The following is a 19,805-nucleotide window of genomic DNA, read 5'->3' as shown; positions in this document are numbered from 1 at the left end:
TTGTACCTCGCTGGCTGGGGCTGGCCTTTTGGGCCATGCCAATAGCCCAGACACCTTCTCCGTGCTGAATATATATATTCTGCCCGAGTATTGTGTCTTCTTTCGTCTTAAGGGAGTCTCGGGACGCTACAATAAACTACCATCGTATTACATATGCATTTTACAAAAGCCAAAGCTGGACACAATTCCTAATAAGTCGCTTTTATCTATTTTTGTTTAAAGGCTAATTTAGATTTTATTACACAATTATTGAGAAGAAAAATTTCATGGTTTTTTTTAACATGGCTTAGCACTAGTTTTAGAGTACTAACTAGAGGTATATCTTGTCATTAATTTCCTTAAATGTGAGTGGTTGAACGCCAGTTACCTTCCGCCTGTACAGTGAAGGAGCTCTTTTGGTTTCGATCACTTATCAGCAGTTATTTCGCTTCACCGGAAATGTTACTGCCCTATGTGAAGAAGTTTGAGGCTTACATGAAAAGTGGTACCAGGCATCCTGCTTTCCCCTGGTCCCTAACCTCCAGAATTCGCCAATTTCCTTATGCATGGTACTACCAAAACAACAAATTTGTTCGGTACTACGCTTTATGCATGCCTGTGTTCTTGCCTCTTTGTGTGTATCTTCTCATTAAGTTTCACTTCGTGAAGAAGAAACTCACTCACAACTATGACCCATTCAACCCCTATGAAATTCCTGCTAGCAAGCTGGGGCACTATTAACTTATGCATAGAATGTTTTCTTTTAGGTTTTTGTCCCTCAATAGAAGTATCGATCCTTATTGAAGTGCTTTTTACTATTGAGATGGGCTTTTTGTAACACTTGGTTTGGTAATTCCTAGCACTGACGATAAATCCTCTGTGTGGTGTTACATTTCGGTTGGGTGGTCTTTTATGCGCATTTATATTAAATGCTGACTCTTCACCTTAAGAATAGGCACACTTGAGTTCATGTTACTAGTCTGCCTGGGAGGTTGTTCGTGTAGTGAATCCCATTGACATTTTTAGACGTCGTGGAACTGCTGAGTAGCAGCTATTCTGTCGCATGCACGCAACTGCTGGTTGAATATTTGACCTGAAAATGCCGAGGGCTGAGGATTTCCATGAATTTGCTTTTCGGGTCATGGGTAAAGCTGCATCCAAAGGCTTTCTTTATTCTCGCAGATTTTGAGTGGAATCCATCCCGCTCTTTACAGCTTCTTTTTGAATGTAAATAGCCTTGACGGTCTGAAGCTCTCATAATTTCGACCGAGCTAGTGGTCTTTTCATTTTACTTGACTGGATGGGAATGATGCGCTGCTGGACGTTGTCATTTGTGTTTTCTTTGGCTGCTTGAGTGAAGCGGGTTCAATCGGTAAACTACCAGTTGGGGCTCGCCTATTTGTCCGCTTATGTGGAGGTTGAGTTGATTCTCAAAACATGTGAACCAACCGGAGAAGAACTAACTTCTCTCTGATGGGTGGTGTTGAGATGGAGTCAGGCTGAAGCCAATCAGATGGACATCCATCCAGATGGTCAAATGCTTCTTGAATGGGTGCAAATATCTATCAACCACAAACCTAAATGGGGAAGTTCACTTTAACATAATTCGCTCCAGGCCCCAATCATGGCGACTACGAGAAATCCGCGACAAATAGAAGAATCTAATGAACCACCTCGTCGATGTGATATTTAGAGGGCGTACAGGCATAGAGACGCTCATTCTGATGGGGGAACGCTTTCAGTCGCCATGGCTTTAGAAAAGCTAGTACCTCACGGCACCGCCATGCCAGACTTGGAGGGGTTGTAACATATTCTTGAGATAGGGACTTCTATATTTCTAGGTCACTTTCAATTATGCCCACAGTCACTAAGGTTTATGAGCAGGACTTAAAAATATCTGAGGCTTTTATTAAACAATCGCGAATTATCCTTGGAAGACATCAATGCACACATCCCCATACCGTCTGAAATTGTCTTTATGTCAATGCAGAGGAAGATGCCTCATTTTGATCATATTTATTTCAGTTTTAATCAGGAAACTACGACTCGTCAAGGCAGTTACATATCAACAGTATGTCCAAGCATCCATTGAATCACACCATATACAGTATAAACGTCTTGACCTCCTCCGATTGGATCACAACACGAGTTGCGTTACCCGCACCGGAATAGTCCCCACCGCTACGCCGTTCGTACTCCGATGGCCACTTTAAACTGTTCCTTCTAGCTACGTCCGCTAACTGATTGGCTGTCAGTGACATCTCTGTCGCTTTGACAACCCTACCCACCGTGAAGGCTTCACTCAACTCCATGGTGATTGGTCCGGTACCAGGAAGGCCAATATGGTGAAGGCGTACGAGGAGTTGGTTGGGTGAAGGCTCACCTTCTACAGGCCACTGCTGAGCTGTCAACAGATGAAGGCCCTCCGGCAGACTCCGAGTCAGTAATGACGGCGTGGCTGTGGGAGTAGATTGGAGACTGTCGTTGCCTCGGTCTCGGAAGAATAGAATTGGTGGTCGGGAGACTTCCTGCGCTAACCGTGGATCCATCTTCTCAACCCTTGCCACTGTGTCAAGTAGGAGCCGATGCACGCCCCTCACAACGATGCCTGTGATATACATAAAACATCGTTGTTCTTTGGAGGATGCATTATGCAGACTTCATCTAAATTTAACAATTTAACTAATAAATAAGCGCGACACTTGGTCCGCAATAATAGTGCATTTTGCGCACACGGACTAAATGCCAGAAAAGAACTTCGCAATAACGATGAGACACGTAGTGTCTGGTAGATAAAGTGACATCTTGTTTCACGGGGGTCTATATAACATAAATTTATTTATTCAAAGTAGTGCCAAGCCTGGGAATGGAGGAACCACCAACCTTCACTCCAGGTCGGCATACCACTAGCAGTGTTAGGAGCCAAGCTACGATTTTTTGATAGCAAAAACTAAAGGCACTGGAATGCTAGTATATGTCATTCGAAGAGTTTATTAATAATATTAGCTTGCTACTATCCTATTAAATACTCTAAGAGTGACTCGAGTAACTTCAACTAAACCCTATTGGCAAAAGGCACTTACATACCTTTGCATTCAAAACCAGAAAACAGAAGTTTAAATATGGCCTACAACCTAGTGACATAAGGCCCTATGTTTAAAGTTTGCCTAATTACTCGCTAGCACATCGTAGTTATTTCTGCGGACGGGCAAGCCACGGTAGGCTTCAAATAGTTCTGGAACAAATTGTGTTTACTGAAATGCATTTCAGTAAAAAACCACACCTATTACCCAAGTAGGTGATTGGGCACGTACGTCGATCCGTCAGGTTAAGAACGAGGGGAAGATATCCACAATTGACGCATATGCCTATTTGTAACACATGTATATTGAGCGAATATCGCGTAATTCTAAGTGATAGCATATACTTTAAATCAAACCAAGTACACTTGGCCAAGAGTGTGTTTGTTAACCAAATCCCAATCAGTTATCATTGTATTATATGTTTGCTTGAATACATCTTTTTGGCTAGAGGCGATCAGTGGACACGAATACAGTTACGGAAGGGCCACCATCTGCCCCCAAGGAGGAAGTGAACACCCTCATTTAATACGTCTATTCGTTCCAAAGGAATGGCGGTAGAGGTGGAAGAGATGGACCCTGAACCTGTTAAGGATTTCCCATATTTAATGCGCTGGAGGGGAATACACACGTGTTATATTCACCAGAAATCATATTTAGCGACGGCAAAAATTAAAAGCAGTTGGCAAATGCAACCGCATTCACCGTATTCCTAGTTGGGTCAACTCGCTTACTTGGAAGGATCCACCCGAATAATCCCATTATAATCTATAAAAACCTGCTTAAATACTTAACTAATACTAAATTGCCGGCATAAAGCCAATTCTTATTACAGGTAAACACGTAAACTCCCATAGTGCTTAATTCTTTCAATGGCTAAGTAAATATGGTAGTGGCATTCATTTATTCATGTCATTTGGCTGGTATCTGGTAGCCAAAAAGTTTATATTGTTTTCGGCATAGCTTCCTGAAATGCACGTGACTGTTTGGAAGCAGGCATTATTAAAGACAGAGGTCATCAGCCTATCAACAGCCTTGATTCTTATGTGTTAGTTCCACTTATTTTGAACCCTTTCATGGCAAAATGTCAGTCGAACCTGATGTGATTCAAACTGGTCTCTTTCACGAAGAGTCAACTTGATTGGAAAACCGCTGGAGTCACCCGTCTAGTTTATTATGGACGATGGGTATGTGGCAGTAGAAAACACCATCCAGAAATGCGGTTTTGGTGAAGACTCACTCAAAGGTAGATGGATTAGGCCCACGAAGACCCCTGTCCTTAGTATCGCACCGTTATTGCATGTAGCTATTACTCAAAGAAATGCAGACCAGCATGTGAAAGCCAATTTTGGTAGTTTTGAAGGTGAGTGGTTAAATCAGTCCTTCATACCCACATTATCCGGGAAAATCATGGAAGCTAGGCACCCGAGCCCCGAATGCGTTAATACATGAAATAAACTTCCGGGGTTACCACTTCACATACTAAAAACGCGTACTTTTACATTTCAGCCTAACTTTGCGTCCAAAATTCAAGTAAGTAGTTTTTTTCTCAGGTAAGCACAGCTTCATCCGCAAAAGTGTGCGTGTGTGTGTCTGGTGGATTGCAGACGAAACTGTTCATCGAGTATTTTGTGCTGAAGACTAAACAATGAAGGCTGAGGTCTACTTGATACAATTTGATGGTGACTGCCACCTTTTCCCAGCATTAGCATTTGAACATCACCTCATCACGCGGGGCAGTGGGGTAGGCAATTTGACAATACAAACGGTGCATCCACAAAGAGACAAAACATTTCATAGGGGCGAAATATGCAGGCTTTAAATGGTTAGTATTCCAACAAAAATTTTTATGAAGCTTTTTGAATTTACTCTCTACTAATAAAACCCCAAAAGTCAGGCTTACTTGTTCACCTTATACACATTACACGCGGCTAAAATGGAGCAGCATTAATTAACCTGCATCATGAAAAAAGAAAACAAGAAATTCTTTTGGCAAGACTAGTATTTACCATAAAACGGGACAAAACAATGCGTTTACTACTTTGGCCAAGTATCGTTTCTAGCCATACAAAATGTTGAATAATCGCAGCCAACAGCTTAGAAGCTCCATTAAAGGGTCAACTGAGGTGACATTTGGGCAATAAATGATCGCGTTTAAACCATCCCATCCCAGCACTCCTTACAAGGCTATAATGCATCAGGAGGAAACGTATAAGAAGGGAATAAGAATTATGACCTCATCAACAACCTTCACAGCCCCGCAATCAGACTATAAATTTTGCGGCGGGACCACTGATGGAGAGCGCACATAACTCCTTGGACTTTCCAAAAGCCACCATTGGGAGGCGCATTCGCGTTCCCGATCATTAAGTTGGAAAAATAGTGCAACCGAATAAATAATTGCCGTGTGATTCCGTTAACCTTTAAGGTTACTTGAGAAATAATGCTTGTCTATGATAGGATAAACAATGGCTAAATAACCACTACTGCAACTGAGGTGTCACCGAAAGCATGATACAGCTGTGGTCAATTTTAGGCCTGCCACCTATTGTAATAAAACGACTAGGCAATGACACACCTTCACCAAAGGCGCGTTCAGTGAGAGGCTCGCCGACCCCGAGGCCGTCGTCGACAATGGTGGCGCGATGTAGCATGAGCTCAACTTCGCCCTCGGCCAAACTGGAGCCGCCCTCCGCCCGGTCCGTATAGACGCCAAAGGCGTAATCCGTGCCCTTCAGGAGGATGCGGTTGACCACGGGATAGTAGCTTCCCTCTATTAGGTGCGCCTGCAGGGGATCGCGACTCTCCCGGATCCACCAGTACCGCAAGCCATACCCGTTACCGTCTGGGGGCTCAAAGCTGTCCACTTTACCTTCTGCAGGACGTCTACGTTCCCGTTTGATAAGATCATTTCCCATAGAATCGGTGTAGAATTCACCTGCATGCAGGAGTAAGAGTAATTAAGCAAATATAAGTCAAAGCTAGTAATTAATACTTGTTTAGTCCTCTTCAAGTGGGCTTTATCCTCTTTGAGAAAGATGCTTTTAGGAAATGGTCAACAAAGTTGTTGATCATTTGTCACTCCTTCCACCAGTTGCCTTCAAACTATAGCCACGATGTGGGATCTTCAGTCGGTGAAAGAGAAAGCTGCACCTCAACAGAAAAATACAAGGACGCGAGGCCTTTTACTTTTTAAGTTCGGGCAAATGACATTAGTATTGTGAAAATACATCATTAATGCAAAAGGCAATACCAAATTACAGTACATACCGGTCTTAGTTACCTACGTAGAGATTATGAAAGAGTACCCCACTAATCTCTTTGTACAAATCCAGGAGACCAGCAAACTCCCATTTCCAATCCCCAAGTCAATTAAATATAAGTTTCCGATCCTACCTTCGGTGGCGGGACGAACCCCATCGCCGCTGACTCGATAGCGTAGGATGACCTCTGTGACACGCCTGCCGATGTTTGGAAGGGGTCCCACGACCCACTCAACCTCCATTCGGTCATCAGCGTAGAGGCGGGTCGTCAAGGAGGCCCAGGAGGTAAATGTCGTACGCACTTCAGTCACAAGTTCACCATCAATTATCTGTTGCGATTGGACGGGGGGAAATGATTCGAATTAGGCGAAAAATATAGTATTACCAAATAAGGAAAGGAATGCGGGCTTTAATAAACCACATTACAGATCCTCTGTAAATAGCAACTCACTAAATGCATCATTTCGTCTTTGAAAGTAATATTGGTTTCGTTTAGTTTTGTATGCGATGAAGTGTGAAAAATGTGGTAGCGGAAGCTTTCTCGGCGTCAATTCTGATGCTTAAATGAAAACGAGGCTTTCAAAAAGTCAGAAAAGTGACGAACTCAATGTACATTTTTATGTAAACAATCATCGTGTGCATTTATTGGCAGTACACAATGCATGACTCACGACTGGAGACAAGTGACGCTGAAAAGACCTTCAAAGGATCCCGCTGTTTTCAAAGATTCCTCAGATTGCAACATCAGCAACCCCAAGTGGGGAATTCTACTTTAGCTGTTCTCATGTTGTAGTGAAGTTAACAAATGAATTCCTATTGACCCCAATTTAATGTAAGGTGATTAAATCCTCATTCTAACTTTGCGATCCCGTCTATTATCTGCTTGATGCGCGTGGACGGACGATGTGTGCTCAGCGGAAGCCAGCAAATTGGGAAAACAAGAAATTCTAGGGCCATGTGCATTTTATAGCCATACATATCAATGCTATTGGGGGCAAAATTAAGCGTGAACATTAGATAATTCTTTGCAGAAGCAACAGGGCGGAGAGCCCCAGTACTGATTGGTTCAGAAATTTAATAAACTCAAGATATAGGCATTTAAAACAGAAATAAGTTCTTATTCGGTGATAATATGGGAACCGGCTGCACATAACTGAATGACAAAGTAAAATAATTTGGTAGCATTTAAGTAATACCAGCGAAAATTTGAGCCTGGTTTATTTGGTTGATGTTTGAAACAAGGGTATATTTCCGAGCAAAAACGTGGGCTAGTGAAACCGAAACTAAAAGTAGGGCTAGTTGACACTAGTTTAGATAACTAATCAGTAATGTCACTCACAATGTGTAGTTTTCGCAACAATTGCGGATATCTGTGATATGTGGTGGTGAATTAAGTATGATGCATTAAATCAGGTCATTGTCTCTTCACAAGTCAGAGAAGTGTGTCAGGCAAAGTGAGACAAACGTTGCCTCTTCATCTTGTTCAGCAGACTCACTTCTGATGTGGCATTTCCGATAGGAACAGCCCCTTTAAGAGGTCGGAAAACATAGGCCCCTGAGGTCGGTTTATAGTAGGTGCTCGCATCGTACTTCATCAGACGCATCGTCACAGTTTGGCCCTCTTGAGTTTGGAACACCGGGAGGTTGTCTTGGCCAATCTTTAATGAAATCCGTTGTTGCCTTCGCTGGCGCTGGTAGCCATACCTAAGAAATGCCAAAAACAAAAAACAATTTTATTTATTAGCAAGTTACCACGTATTTTAAATTATTTTATTCGGATTGTGTGATGAAGACGCATGGAGGCATTCACTTTTGCCTAGATTTTCCAGTTGCTTATATCCCTGTGGATGACTGACGGCTTTCGCGAAGTCGTCAACAGTGAACAGTAAAAAGGCTTTTGTTTTGTTCTTTTTCCATAAAAAGCTTTGTTCAGCTGTTGTCCATTATCGAGTATGTAGGAGGACCCAATTTTCACTCAACAATTGGTGCTACATTGCTTCACAATGTTTCTGAATGAACTGTAGCACATTGTTTCTTATGTGGAAACACTTTTCACTCCTGGTTTCTGACATTAATTTCGCTAGATTTTTCCAAAAGACTTCATGTTACGGTTACTGCTGCTATTTACCACCCTTCTGCAATAAGTATATCCCATCTTCTCAACATTTATCAAGTTAAATCTCCATATCCTTCTTCTTTACTCGCAGAGCGACCTAATATAGAGTTCCAAACCGTCAAAATCATACGCTGAATGCTACAAATGCAAACACTTAATATTTTGCTTGATTAGTCCTGAAAATTAAGTAGTTACAATCAGAGGTAGTTAGCCACACCTCGTAGGAGGAGGATACTAGTTTGTTTAACTTTCAAGAACATGTATTCACGGGCAAAAGCCAGCAAAATCACTCTCACAAGGGCATCCTCAAAATACCTGCTAAACACACACCAGATTTGAATAGCATATAAAACGTACAATTAGTCTCTTGACATTCTAACCTACCCATACCCATGACTCTCTTCACCCTTTAACGCGAACCACGTGAAGCCTGCCCGGGTGAGTCCAACGCTTGGCTTGAAGACCAGCTCTGAATGTCCTCTGTTGCTGAGCATTCGCCTCTCTGGTAGTTGCAACACAGCTGTTGGCAAGTCGACCACTTGAAAAGGCACAGTTTCACCGGTAAAGTACTCGGTCAATGTGTAGGCGTAAAGTTCGTCAGCCTCCCCCTTGGTCGGATGCAACGGAAGACGCAACCACGGCTGAAGATCGTCCCATCCATGAGGGTTGTAAACAGCTACCAGGGCGTCCGGTAGACCATTTTTGCGAGTCAGAGGAAGGCAGACGGAGACGTTAAGATATTCGCAGACCTTAAACCCGTTGCCGCCACTATGCGATCGGCGCTCCAACAGACTGTCGGCAACAGACGAGACAAGTTGTTGACAGCCACGCATGGCGTCGGTGAGGCGCTGACGGTAGTCATTGGAAACATGTTGTTTCTCAGTGCCGGTGATAGCGTCGTGATGTTGCATTACTCCCATCATTTGACGAAGTTGGTCCACGACCTGATTGGAATCGAGGTAAGTGCCCTTCTGGTAGTCATAGGGCAGACGTGATGGGTATTTGTAGCGGGACCCAAGGCTAGGTTTCATCAAGTGAGCCTTTCCAAGAGGAAGAGGTGATAGTGGAAACATTAATAACGTCTATGAGGAAGCGGTGTGTTTTTTAGAACAACCAATAGCGACGTAATGATTGAAGTATCGCTATTATGTATAACTATTTGGGATGTTTTATTATCATGGCGGGTTCTAAAATTGATTGGTACTCGTAAGTTAGACTATTTATCCTGGTCTACCATACATTCGCGAGTCCCGTTATGGCTAAAATTTGGCCCCCTCTGCCCCATCCTTCAAAACCACAAATCTCAGTCAAATTTTCGGCGACCAAGTTGAAACGCCCGATTAAAGGTATTATTTAAATGTTTTTAGAGACGGGTATAGTGCCTTCTGTTCTCCTTTGCCTACGACTTTGTATGCTATAAAATTCGAAAGAGCCGTTGTTTCGAGTGATTTCCCTCTCACCCGAGAAGTGGTAAGATGGACCGGATTCAGGAATGAAGAGTCGCATTACCAAGATAAAAGGATCATTTTACACTGGGAAACTCATAGAATCAGTTTCCAACCTAGAAAAAAAGAAAAGAAAACGAGAATCAATGCCGAAGAATGAAGTAGCCTTTTCAATTGTTATGAATAGTCTAGTCGTATTCCACTTGTCAGTGTTTAGGATGTCGTGGAATAGATGTTTTGAGTGGTTATTTTATGTTATTAGTTTTAGTGTATTTTGTCTAGTAACCGCATTTGGAACTGATTTAAGTATGCATTGTTGTACGTTGGTTGCTTAACTCTTCTTTTTGATTTTGTGGACACCTAAGGCTCCGCGATTGTACTTCCGCAGGGCGGAATGGCCTCCGGGCCATGCCAGTAGCCTCCAAGCCCTTCTATTCATAGGCTGTACATTTTTTCTTAAGGATTATTACTTCTTTCTTCTTCAGGAAAGACATTACTGGCCGAATCTGGAAAAACTTCAAAGAATCACATTTCAATAGGGAGAAACAGAGGTCAATCATGATGGAAAAAGTACATCACTGCAATAAAGTGAATACGTATACTTCTAGGGGAAAACGTTTGGGAAGTTACTGTTGTGCATCTGATTCCATTCCATAATATAGAAATATTTATTAACTCTTTGATTACTAAAAACTGGGATTTCTTTAATTTTCCCGCACTTGAACTTTCTAAGCCCCCAGAAAGTGGAAGTTTTTTAGTGAAACAAAGAAATAATTACTCAACTGAAAAGGTCATTTAGTAAGTCATGCTCCACTTACACCTACGTGGCGCCAAGTGAATTGATGAAGGCTCGAAATGTCAATGCAAATAGGACTTTCGATGTTTTGGACAAAACTCAGCCCAACGGTTGATTGACATTTCCTTTCCCGGTATGAAGAGCCACGCATCCAATAAGGGCGGCTTAAGTGGCTTGAATACCGTCATCTTGCCTTGAAGGAGTCCAATTTGTTTTGAATTTCGGCAAAATAAGGAATATGTGCGTTTTGCTTAAACATTTGGGTTCCTGCTCCGTCCTTTTCCTAAAATGGCCCTAGAATAGTTAAAAACGACCAGGCTGCTGGCTCCTTTTTTCCAACAGACCTCCGGCCTCTTATGTCCACTTTGGCATCCCTTTCCTGGAATTTAATTTATAATTTGTTGATCACTTAAATATCTCACTCATAAGGCCAGATGCTTTAGCCTCCATTTTGTAGTTTATTAAATCATTGTGTGGATATGTACATCGCCCCTTAGGGACACAGTGGTCACAGACGCTACACCCACCTTACTACTCGATTTGATTAATTTCATCACGAAAAACTCCTAAAACAGAAGCCTCCCAAAACCGGAATGAGGGGGAATTGACTGAAAAAAAGGGTTGCGTGTCTTTAGACTTAGACACGGATAAGAAGTAGTCAAATTTTTTTGCACAGTGCCTTCCAGTGGAGTCTGCTGTAATTCATTCGTCGTTTGTTCAACTCCTCATTTTGGTTAGGCGATCACTTAGGCCTCCTCTGGGCAATGTGGCTTCCGAACCATGCCATTAGCTCTCAAGTCCTTCCATACGTCGACTACACATATTCTATCCTGGTATTATGCCTTCTTTTGTCTTCAGGAAAGACTCAGGGCGTCACACTGGGATGAAAATAATTGGCTGTGCTTTACCTGACCTTCTAGTAAATTTTGTCCTTATAAACAACCATCTCTTTGGGGGAAAAACTTATCGTATTGAGAATTTCTAGGTATGAAGACACCGTTAGCATTTATAAATTGTTCCATTTACTTAGAAATGGACATGAGCAATGTCAAATGCAGGCCAAATTAGCGTTTTGTCGGAATTAATGCAAGCTGTGCCAATTTAAGCATGACAAATGACAATGTGAATGGCAAAACAAGGAAATTGTGACTACCATCCTCCCTCTCCGTTCATCTGCACGTTTATTTTCATAAGGGGATGCGAGGTTCGGGCCACGATCAACAGGAGGAATGGCTGATCAGTTGCAGGGTTCTGGCTTTGCGTGCTGAACCTAAACCCTAGTTCCTCTCGCATCACTCCCTGGGTGTTGTGATTGTAAGTTTTGTATCTCCGGAATATTTCAATCCAGCAGACTTCGTATCAAACCTGGCCGCTGATTGTTTAGTTAAAGGCACTCAATTGTACCAAATAAATGTGAGGTGTGACCTCGGATTGTTTACACAAATCACACATCGACAGAACCGTCCGAATGGCGCATTTTGGACTTTTCAACAGCTAGCTATGCTGGAATAATGATCAGTTTGTTCATTACGTCAAGCTAACATATCAACTTAGAACATGACATTCAATCGGGTGTGAAATCTTTCGAGTAGGGGATAGAGATCACGACAACGTGCGCACCACCTCCGCGGGTATAATTGATGACTTTGTCCTTTCACCAATCAATTGCGCCCCACTTTTGGGTACCTCGAGGTGCTAGAGGATCGCAAATATAGTGCTAATCGTGAAGGTCAAGGTGGTGAATCCTCTTTTGTGGCTGGCGTTCACAAAACGCGACCACACAAATGGATGACCTTCTGAAGCAGGGCATGTAAAGGTGCTGTCCCCTTGTGACCGTATCTCAGCCCAAATTATAACTAGTGCGACCTCTGCTTACCGAGACTCATTCTAAGACTTTCACCATGATAAAAGATAAATCCTACTCAAGTGTAAAGCTCTTGGGGGAAAATAAAAATCCAGAAAAAAAGAGCAAGATAATTTACCAACCTGTTCGCAGGCTGCGAGCAGCGAAGATGCTTGTCGGACCATAAACTTTTGGGTGGGTCTACTGGTGTAGAATCCAGTCCAGAAGGTGTTAGAAGCGCTTGCGTAGGGAAAAAAGTCGCCTTCTCTTTGAGGCATCATGCCCCTTTTCCTGAATGCTTCATTAACTGACTTGGTGTAGCAGGCTGGACTGGAATAGAGCAGGTGCATCGGTGGTGTCGATGACGTCCAGGGGGTGGGTCGCATTGCTTCGTGGCTCTGATGTGCATTTACATGCTCGATAAGCCGGTCCAAATTAATGAAATTCTCATTAGCGTTCTCATAAGTGAAATCACATCCCATGGGCACGAAGATATGGTTAGTAGCATAGCTCTTGGCAACCATTCCCACGTATTCCAAGAACTGTCTTACTCTCGAAGGAACATTGTAGTTAGTCGCAAATGGATCCACAATCATTGGGGGGTCGTCGCATTTGGAGTCGAAACAGAAACCGGGTGGTGAGCAGTAGCTTTGATAAAGCATATGTGTGAAGAGACCGGTTGTGTTATCTGTGGGATCAGCTTTCCACAAAACCTCCATCTCCCTATCCTTGAGTCGTCGGCGTTTTTCGCGATAATCCATGCGTTGGAAGAAGACTCCATCGAAACCGGCATCCATGAAAATGCGTGCCTGTTGCCTGGCATGACCGAAGGGATCAATCTGCCATGCCACCCTAGGCCTTCCGCAATCACCGAAGGTGGCATTAAGGAATGCCAAACCTCGAGTTAACTGGTCCACGGAATCACTGTAGTGGACCACCGCTTCGTCGTTCATAGACCAACCACCCAAAGCGAATTCCAGCTGCCCGTTTCGAACAAGGCGATGGACGAGTTCTTGCATTGCCGCGTTCTGCAGACGCCACCAGCGTTCGAAGAATGCCATCTCCACGTAGGTAAACTTGCGAGACGGATTCAACGAAAGCGCATGCATCACCGAGTCGAGAATATATTGCACTGCGGCCGTTTGGTACCATTTAACATCACCGAAGTAGTACTGGTCGATATTTTTCAACCATCCAACATCATCATGGGTGTGCGGTATGATGTGGACGTTGATGTGATCTTCCTTAGTCGGAGGACAGAGATCATATCCGCATTCTTCGGCTAGCGTGACACGAAGGAGGAGGATTAGAGAAAAAACACCACACAGTAGCATCCTAACATAAAGGTGTCCGAAGTGTCGCTTGTCAGCTTTTATGGCTTGGTGTATCTTGACCACACCCATATGGATGTCTGATCGCAAGACAACCAATCAGAAGACAGTGGAGTGTACGCGCGCACCCATGCCTTGTGAATGTGTCGACAGGACCAGACAGGCCGCTGATAGACGGTAGCTATTTTTAGATCTATCTATAGGACCTATAAAAGTTGTGATTCGATTGGTGGATGCTTAGCAGTTTTGATATGTTGGTGTGGACATTATGATTGCAGAGCATGATACGCACCTAAAAATAGTGTCGAGAAAGGCAATAACTGTAAGTACTGGTAAATGAGAGGAAGATGAGCGACACTTACTGCAACAAAAGGGATTTGGAAATTTGGAGATGAATACAAATCAGAATTGTGCACTTTTTATTGCGTTTTTAAGCACACAAATTAACTTTTCTCAGGAAATTTTCTCCTCCCTCCGTTGAATGTCAAATCGTTCGCGTGTCAGTGAATTTTGGAGAATTATTCAATGTTTTACGCGCCTCCAATAGCTCTCTCTGCATTGAAGCGCTGCCGATCGCTCAACTCAAAAAATCACATCAGAATGGATTTTACTGTGTGTAAAATTGGATTTATCGTTGCCATGTAACCTCCTCCTTACATTTGCTCTGGATTACGAACTTTAGCACTCATTTATATGTTGACACAATGAGTGCATTTGTTAATAACCGGAGAGGGAGCATTTGTTTGTCAAGGTGTGGCAGCTGATTTGAAGCGATCAGTGGCGTGTAAATACAGGCCCTAACTACGTTCTCTTTCAGCAAACACAATCGCTTGTTCGCAGGCGATCATATTATTCTACTTAACGAAAATGCCATTTTCGAACTATCAAGCAAATATTCAACTTCACAATTAGTGAAGATGTCTAATGTTGCCAGTCTTGACGCCTTTTTGGAGACCGAGGCAATTGATAAAATGGTGCCGCCTGTTTGAGCTTACGAGACAAACGATAGTAACCCTCCTCAGACTTTGTTCCGAGCACCCATTCAGAACCAAATTGTTGTTTACATAATTGAAGCGGTAAGCAAGTTTACGACAAAGTCGCCTCTTAGTTACTGTTAAGTAAACATACATATTTCATACAATTCAGGCTCAAAGACCCATTCAATAATATTGGCTGTATAGTTGTTATGTGTTTTTTCCGTATGAATTTGAAGTCTGTGTGTGTAGTCATGGTATTTACAAGTAGATATTAATAGCTCGACTTTTACTTACCTGAAGTTCTCCTCACTGTTAAAGGCAATTGCTTTACAAAACAATATATCTTACAGGAAGATAGTCCGTTTTCGGACTGGAGGTAAACCTAGAGCAAGAGCAAATGTGGTTAGCCATCATTTCTTCCTAGGACCCTCTAAAGGAGGACATGGATGTTTAATAAAAGAATTCAAATTCGGCCCTGGAACATCACTGAAGGGGACGTATGAAAGTTACAAAGGGAAGGTAGAAACAATATCTATGCTCAATTCCTTGACTTAGAGCGAAATTACAACTAGAATGGATGTGTTGCTACTACGTCGATGACCTCAAAAACGCGCGGCGGTCCTACCAGCGGAATTGCTATGCTATGTCCAAAAGTGGTCAAGAAACCTCATTTATTGGTGTTTACAAAAGCGCTGTTTCTATTAGACTACTAATTTTTGGCCCATATCACCCCCAAGTGTGGTTGTGATAGGTCGAGGTGTATATTCACTGTAGCAGAATTACCTTACAAGCCGCCGTGATCTAGAATGCCGCCGCGTAAATACCCGCGGAGGTCGCAAGCGAGGTAAGTGAATTTGTCGACCTGATGTTGACTGAGAAGTCCTATGGTACTCCCAAGCCTTTATTACTAAGACGCCTGACAGCGTAGAGGAAACGTGGGCACGACAAATCTTATTAAGGGTCGAGCTCGGCGAATGCGATCCCTGGTGAGATGAGTGAAAATTGATAGCTCCCTCCTCAGGTAGTTATGATCCAACTGCCAACACCCGACAATAAAGCCACTTTTTTTCCGTTCAGGCCTCTTACACTCCAGTAGAAAAAGGTGGAAGTAGTCGATGAGTTCCACGAGTGTTTCTTAACCTCTACGATACATCAAGTGTCTCCTCCACATTCCACACCGATCTCAAAGATCACTATCCCAGAAGTTCATAAGATTACAACTACAAGTAGACACACTCGTACGCTCAAGATCACATTATCAGCCTTGGGCCAATATAAACACCCCTTGCCCTCCCACTCTTGATGGAGTCTTCAGCTATTGCTGTCGCTTTAAGGACTTCCCATCCACTTGCATCTAGGAAATTACGACTTCCAATACTCCATGACTAGTCTTGGCTTCCTCTCACATTTCTGCTTGGATGTCGATGTACTCACCCCAAAACTTCTCATGATTACTATCACTCTCTCTGTTCTAGAGAAAGCAACTACAATAAATACGGTTAGCCTTCAAATGGCTTTACCTCCCAATTATGGATTCGCAGTACTTTTTACTTAATTTTCCAGCATCGTACAGCTGACCTTCTTCACGACATTAGAACAGGCTATTGTGCATTGGATCAACACCACTGGACCTCTTGTCACAGCAAGATAGAGGCACCTGAGCCCAGGGATACTGGAAATAGCCAACCAACCTGAATCCAACCACATGATAAGCTTATATGGTACCCTAAAAGCCATCTCCCCGTGGTCTTCACCTCTCCACGTGGCATTTAAAACGAATCCTGGGGAATGGAGACCTTACGGAGACTATCACGCACTCACTAACGTAATGCTACAAGACTAGTATCCCATTCTTCATCTTCACAGAAAATCCATTTTCTCAAGAGGTTACTTAGTACATGCCTCCTACCACATTTCTACGGGAAAAGAGAACATTCCATTTGGGCCTCGAAACGATGTGCAGGCATCATAAAGATATTTTCTACGTGGTAACTCGGGGACCCCAATTCGTCTTTGCATAAATTGACGATGTTTAGGTAATCAGTGAAAATCTCATGGAACATAAACTGTATCTGCATATCTTCTTCAGGTATTTTAAAGAGTACAGAATAGCGATTAGCGCTAGCAGGCACAAGTTTGGCGCAAAATCTTCAAACTTCTTTTAACACTATCAGTTCTCTCAGTACCATCCCTCACCAGAGAAATTCTCCGCCATCAGATTTTATCCACCTCCTTTCTCGAGTTGCCGGCCTCGAGAACTTTTATCATCGGCATATTCCTCACTGTGCTGACCTCCCTCAATCACCCACAGATCTTATTGCATAAAGGTACTCGGTGTTTAGAACTCAACGACGGTGTAACCAAGGCTTTAGATATTTAAAAATCTTCTTGGCGAAATCATTATAATTGATTCACTCTACTACTGACGCAGTAACAAAACTACTTCCCCTGACGGATGCCTCGCAGGTAGCAACAGGTTGTAAACGGTGAATCTCGATGGCTAGCTTGCTTCACTTAACGTCTACAATCAGCGCAAAAGCGGCGCAGTATTTATGGTAGAGAACAATGTCAGTCTACCGCATTGCGAAGCACTTCAGACACTTCCTTGAAGGCTGTTCTTTTGCACCAAATTACAGATCACAAACCTCCGATACATACTGCATCAAATCGCTATTTGTGCAAGGCGATAAGACATTTAGATTTTCCCTCAGTTCAGTATCAACGTAAGTTATGTTGAAGAAAACCAGAGCGTTGACACAGACGCAATGTACCGCGTCGGACTCGAGAGCAACTGTAGAGGCCCCAGACTTCCCTGAAGACGACGACTGGCACAACACTCGGGCAGAATATGTATTGTTAACATGCAGTAGGACCTGGTGGCCACTGGCATGGCGCAGAGGTCAGGCTGCCTTAAGGGCGTACATTCGCGGAGACCCTAAGTGACCCGCTAGCAAAATTAACAGTTAAATAAATAATTAAAGTATAACACTTAGGCACTTTCGAGTTGGAGTCAGTGATTCAAACCCAACATCCGAATTCTGAATTAGACAGCCTCCGATAGAGACCGTCTCTCGAGTTCTCAGGGTTTTTTTTTCATAGCGAGATAACAACCTCTTTTGGCTCAAAAGTCAGTTGAGTCCTGTAATATCTGCAGCAATCTCTATCAGCCTCATCTTGCAGCTCACGGCTAACAGTCCGAGACCTACAAGGTCTGCCCGGATGTGATCGCATAGAGGCAACTGCTTCACCTCCTATATCCAAAGGCCTGGTCAAACGCATTCATTGTTAAATGAAAACTGGTATTATTAGTCAACTTTGGCGTACGGCGGACTGGGTTGCTTCCTACTGTCTTGCTCGAAATTTGCTCTGTAATGAAAGGGGATACAGGCTGTTCGCCTCAGCTCCCCTAGCAAAATGGTCACTGATATTCTCACCACTAGCGAAGTTAACTACTTCGTACGCATCCTGCCTCAATCATCAAGTCTGCCACCTAAACCGTACCCCTTCTCGTACGTTTAATCAAATGTCACAAATCTATTCCGATCTGTGGATTTCCCCCTTTGTATATGTTGGAATTAAAGTAGTCCAATCCCTCTTACGTCTACCCTATGGCGGTCCACATTGGAGTGGTAGAACGGCATAACAAGCACTTCGTCATCGACCGCGACAGTTAGAAGAATGCTGTCAGTATCAGCGGACTAAAAGTTTGTTAAGTGGGCAGTTCTTCCCTTAGCCTTTCCTTACTTTGCGTCACCAACCCATTCAATGTTTCCTCCAGCATCCTTAAGAAACCATTTTTCTGTATCGTGCATAACACACACGCGTTGGACGTGCTGTCACACCTCCGGTGCGCCCTGTGGGTTTCACCTCATTCATCGTTCTAGCATCGGGGAAACGCTCGAGGGAGGCGCAATTGTGGTGCTCATCGCACCGCCGTACTGTTGGCATGCTCGCCGGCGCGGACAACTGGATCTGGCTCATCCAGTATGAAAACCCAATGCTTGCTTGTACAAATCGGTGAATTGAGAGATTAGAGCGCGACATTTTGCTAATTTCTATCCAAAGTTCAAGGCCATTTTTTAACTGTGTTGATAAAAAGCACGTTCACGCACCATGAAAAATGGCTTCAAAAGGAGTACTCATAAAAAATGGTTTTATGCACCAAATTATAGCTTATCTTTTCAATTTTATAGTTTGTTTTAAATTCCAATCTCTTGTTATTTGATAGCCCCGGCCACTGTGGTTATATCGATTGAAGGGAATGACTTTTTATGCCTTTTAAGATGATTCGGATGAATGGAAATGAAATTGCTTCTTGGCACATCATATAGGTAAAATCCGATTCAAACATCTCGTCACTATTACATATTTTCAGTTCGATCTACTATGAATGAACTATTTCATGGCAAAAGTTGGCGTCTCGATGATTAGAAGCAAGCGATTATAAGCATTATGCACTAATATTACAGGTAATCAGACCATGCTGATAAGGTAATAAGAACGACTTGTCTAGAAATGGACAAGAAGCATTTGGGTGTTTGGGTGATGGTAACAAATGCGACCATAGATATCCAGCTTTTAAAAATTACAAATTTTTGCGGACTATGGATTCCTAGTACCGTTGACCCTTCGGCATCGAATTGGGATCCAGTAGCAGCGCCCCAAGATTTGCTTGAAGACGAAGGAAGACATGACGCTGAGACAGACTATATGCTGCTGACGTACAGATGGGATGAAGGGTCAATGACATGGCCCGAAGGTCATCCCCCTGGAAGGATGTACAATGCCCGTACCCTTCAATGCCTACGTAACCAAAAAGAAGAGTTCAGTAAACAGTGAAAATATTACACATCCCCTCTCCTCTTGTCAGCGGCGACCCCGTCGCGCCCTTTAATCAACCTCCTGCTTCAGCCGCCACCGTCTGGCCAGAAGTGTAAAAAAAACGCCCACAAATCAATCGCCTCAGTCATCAAAC

General features: G+C 43.2%; 3 protein-coding genes across 3 annotated transcripts; 1 reads left to right on the top strand and 2 right to left on the bottom strand. All coding sequences in view use genetic code 11, as the record gives it.

The window, feature by feature from the left end:
* Positions 1-438: 438 nt before the first annotated feature.
* Positions 439-720, top strand: EGR_03621 (hypothetical protein; the record flags this gene model as incomplete). Its single annotated transcript, XM_024492870.1, has 1 exon — positions 439-720. The coding sequence occupies one exon, from the start codon at positions 439-441 to the stop codon at positions 718-720; it is 282 nt and encodes a 93-aa protein (XP_024352753.1).
* Positions 721-2,072: 1,352 nt separating this feature from the next.
* EGR_03620 (Lysosomal alpha-mannosidase) lies at positions 2,073-9,469 on the bottom strand (the record flags this gene model as incomplete). Its single annotated transcript, XM_024492869.1, has 5 exons — positions 2,073-2,587; positions 5,638-5,997; positions 6,456-6,651; positions 7,819-8,026; positions 8,823-9,469. 5 exons carry the CDS (start codon positions 9,467-9,469, stop codon positions 2,073-2,075), a joined length of 1,926 nt encoding a protein of 641 aa, XP_024352752.1.
* A 2,812-nt stretch (positions 9,470-12,281) lies between these two features.
* On the bottom strand, positions 12,282-13,925 carry EGR_03619 (Lysosomal alpha-mannosidase; the record flags this gene model as incomplete). Its single annotated transcript, XM_024492868.1, has 2 exons — positions 12,282-12,374; positions 12,666-13,925. The coding sequence occupies 2 exons, from the start codon at positions 13,923-13,925 to the stop codon at positions 12,282-12,284; spliced, it is 1,353 nt and encodes a 450-aa protein (XP_024352751.1).
* Positions 13,926-19,805: the final 5,880 nt, after the last annotated feature.

The sequence above is a fragment of the Echinococcus granulosus genome (assembly GCF_000524195.1).
Source record: "Echinococcus granulosus chromosome Unknown EG_S00019, whole genome shotgun sequence".
NCBI classification, from domain to species: domain Eukaryota; kingdom Metazoa; phylum Platyhelminthes; class Cestoda; order Cyclophyllidea; family Taeniidae; genus Echinococcus; species Echinococcus granulosus.
The sequence above is the reverse complement of the archived record's forward strand: the minus strand, read 5'-3'. Positions and strand labels throughout refer to the sequence as shown.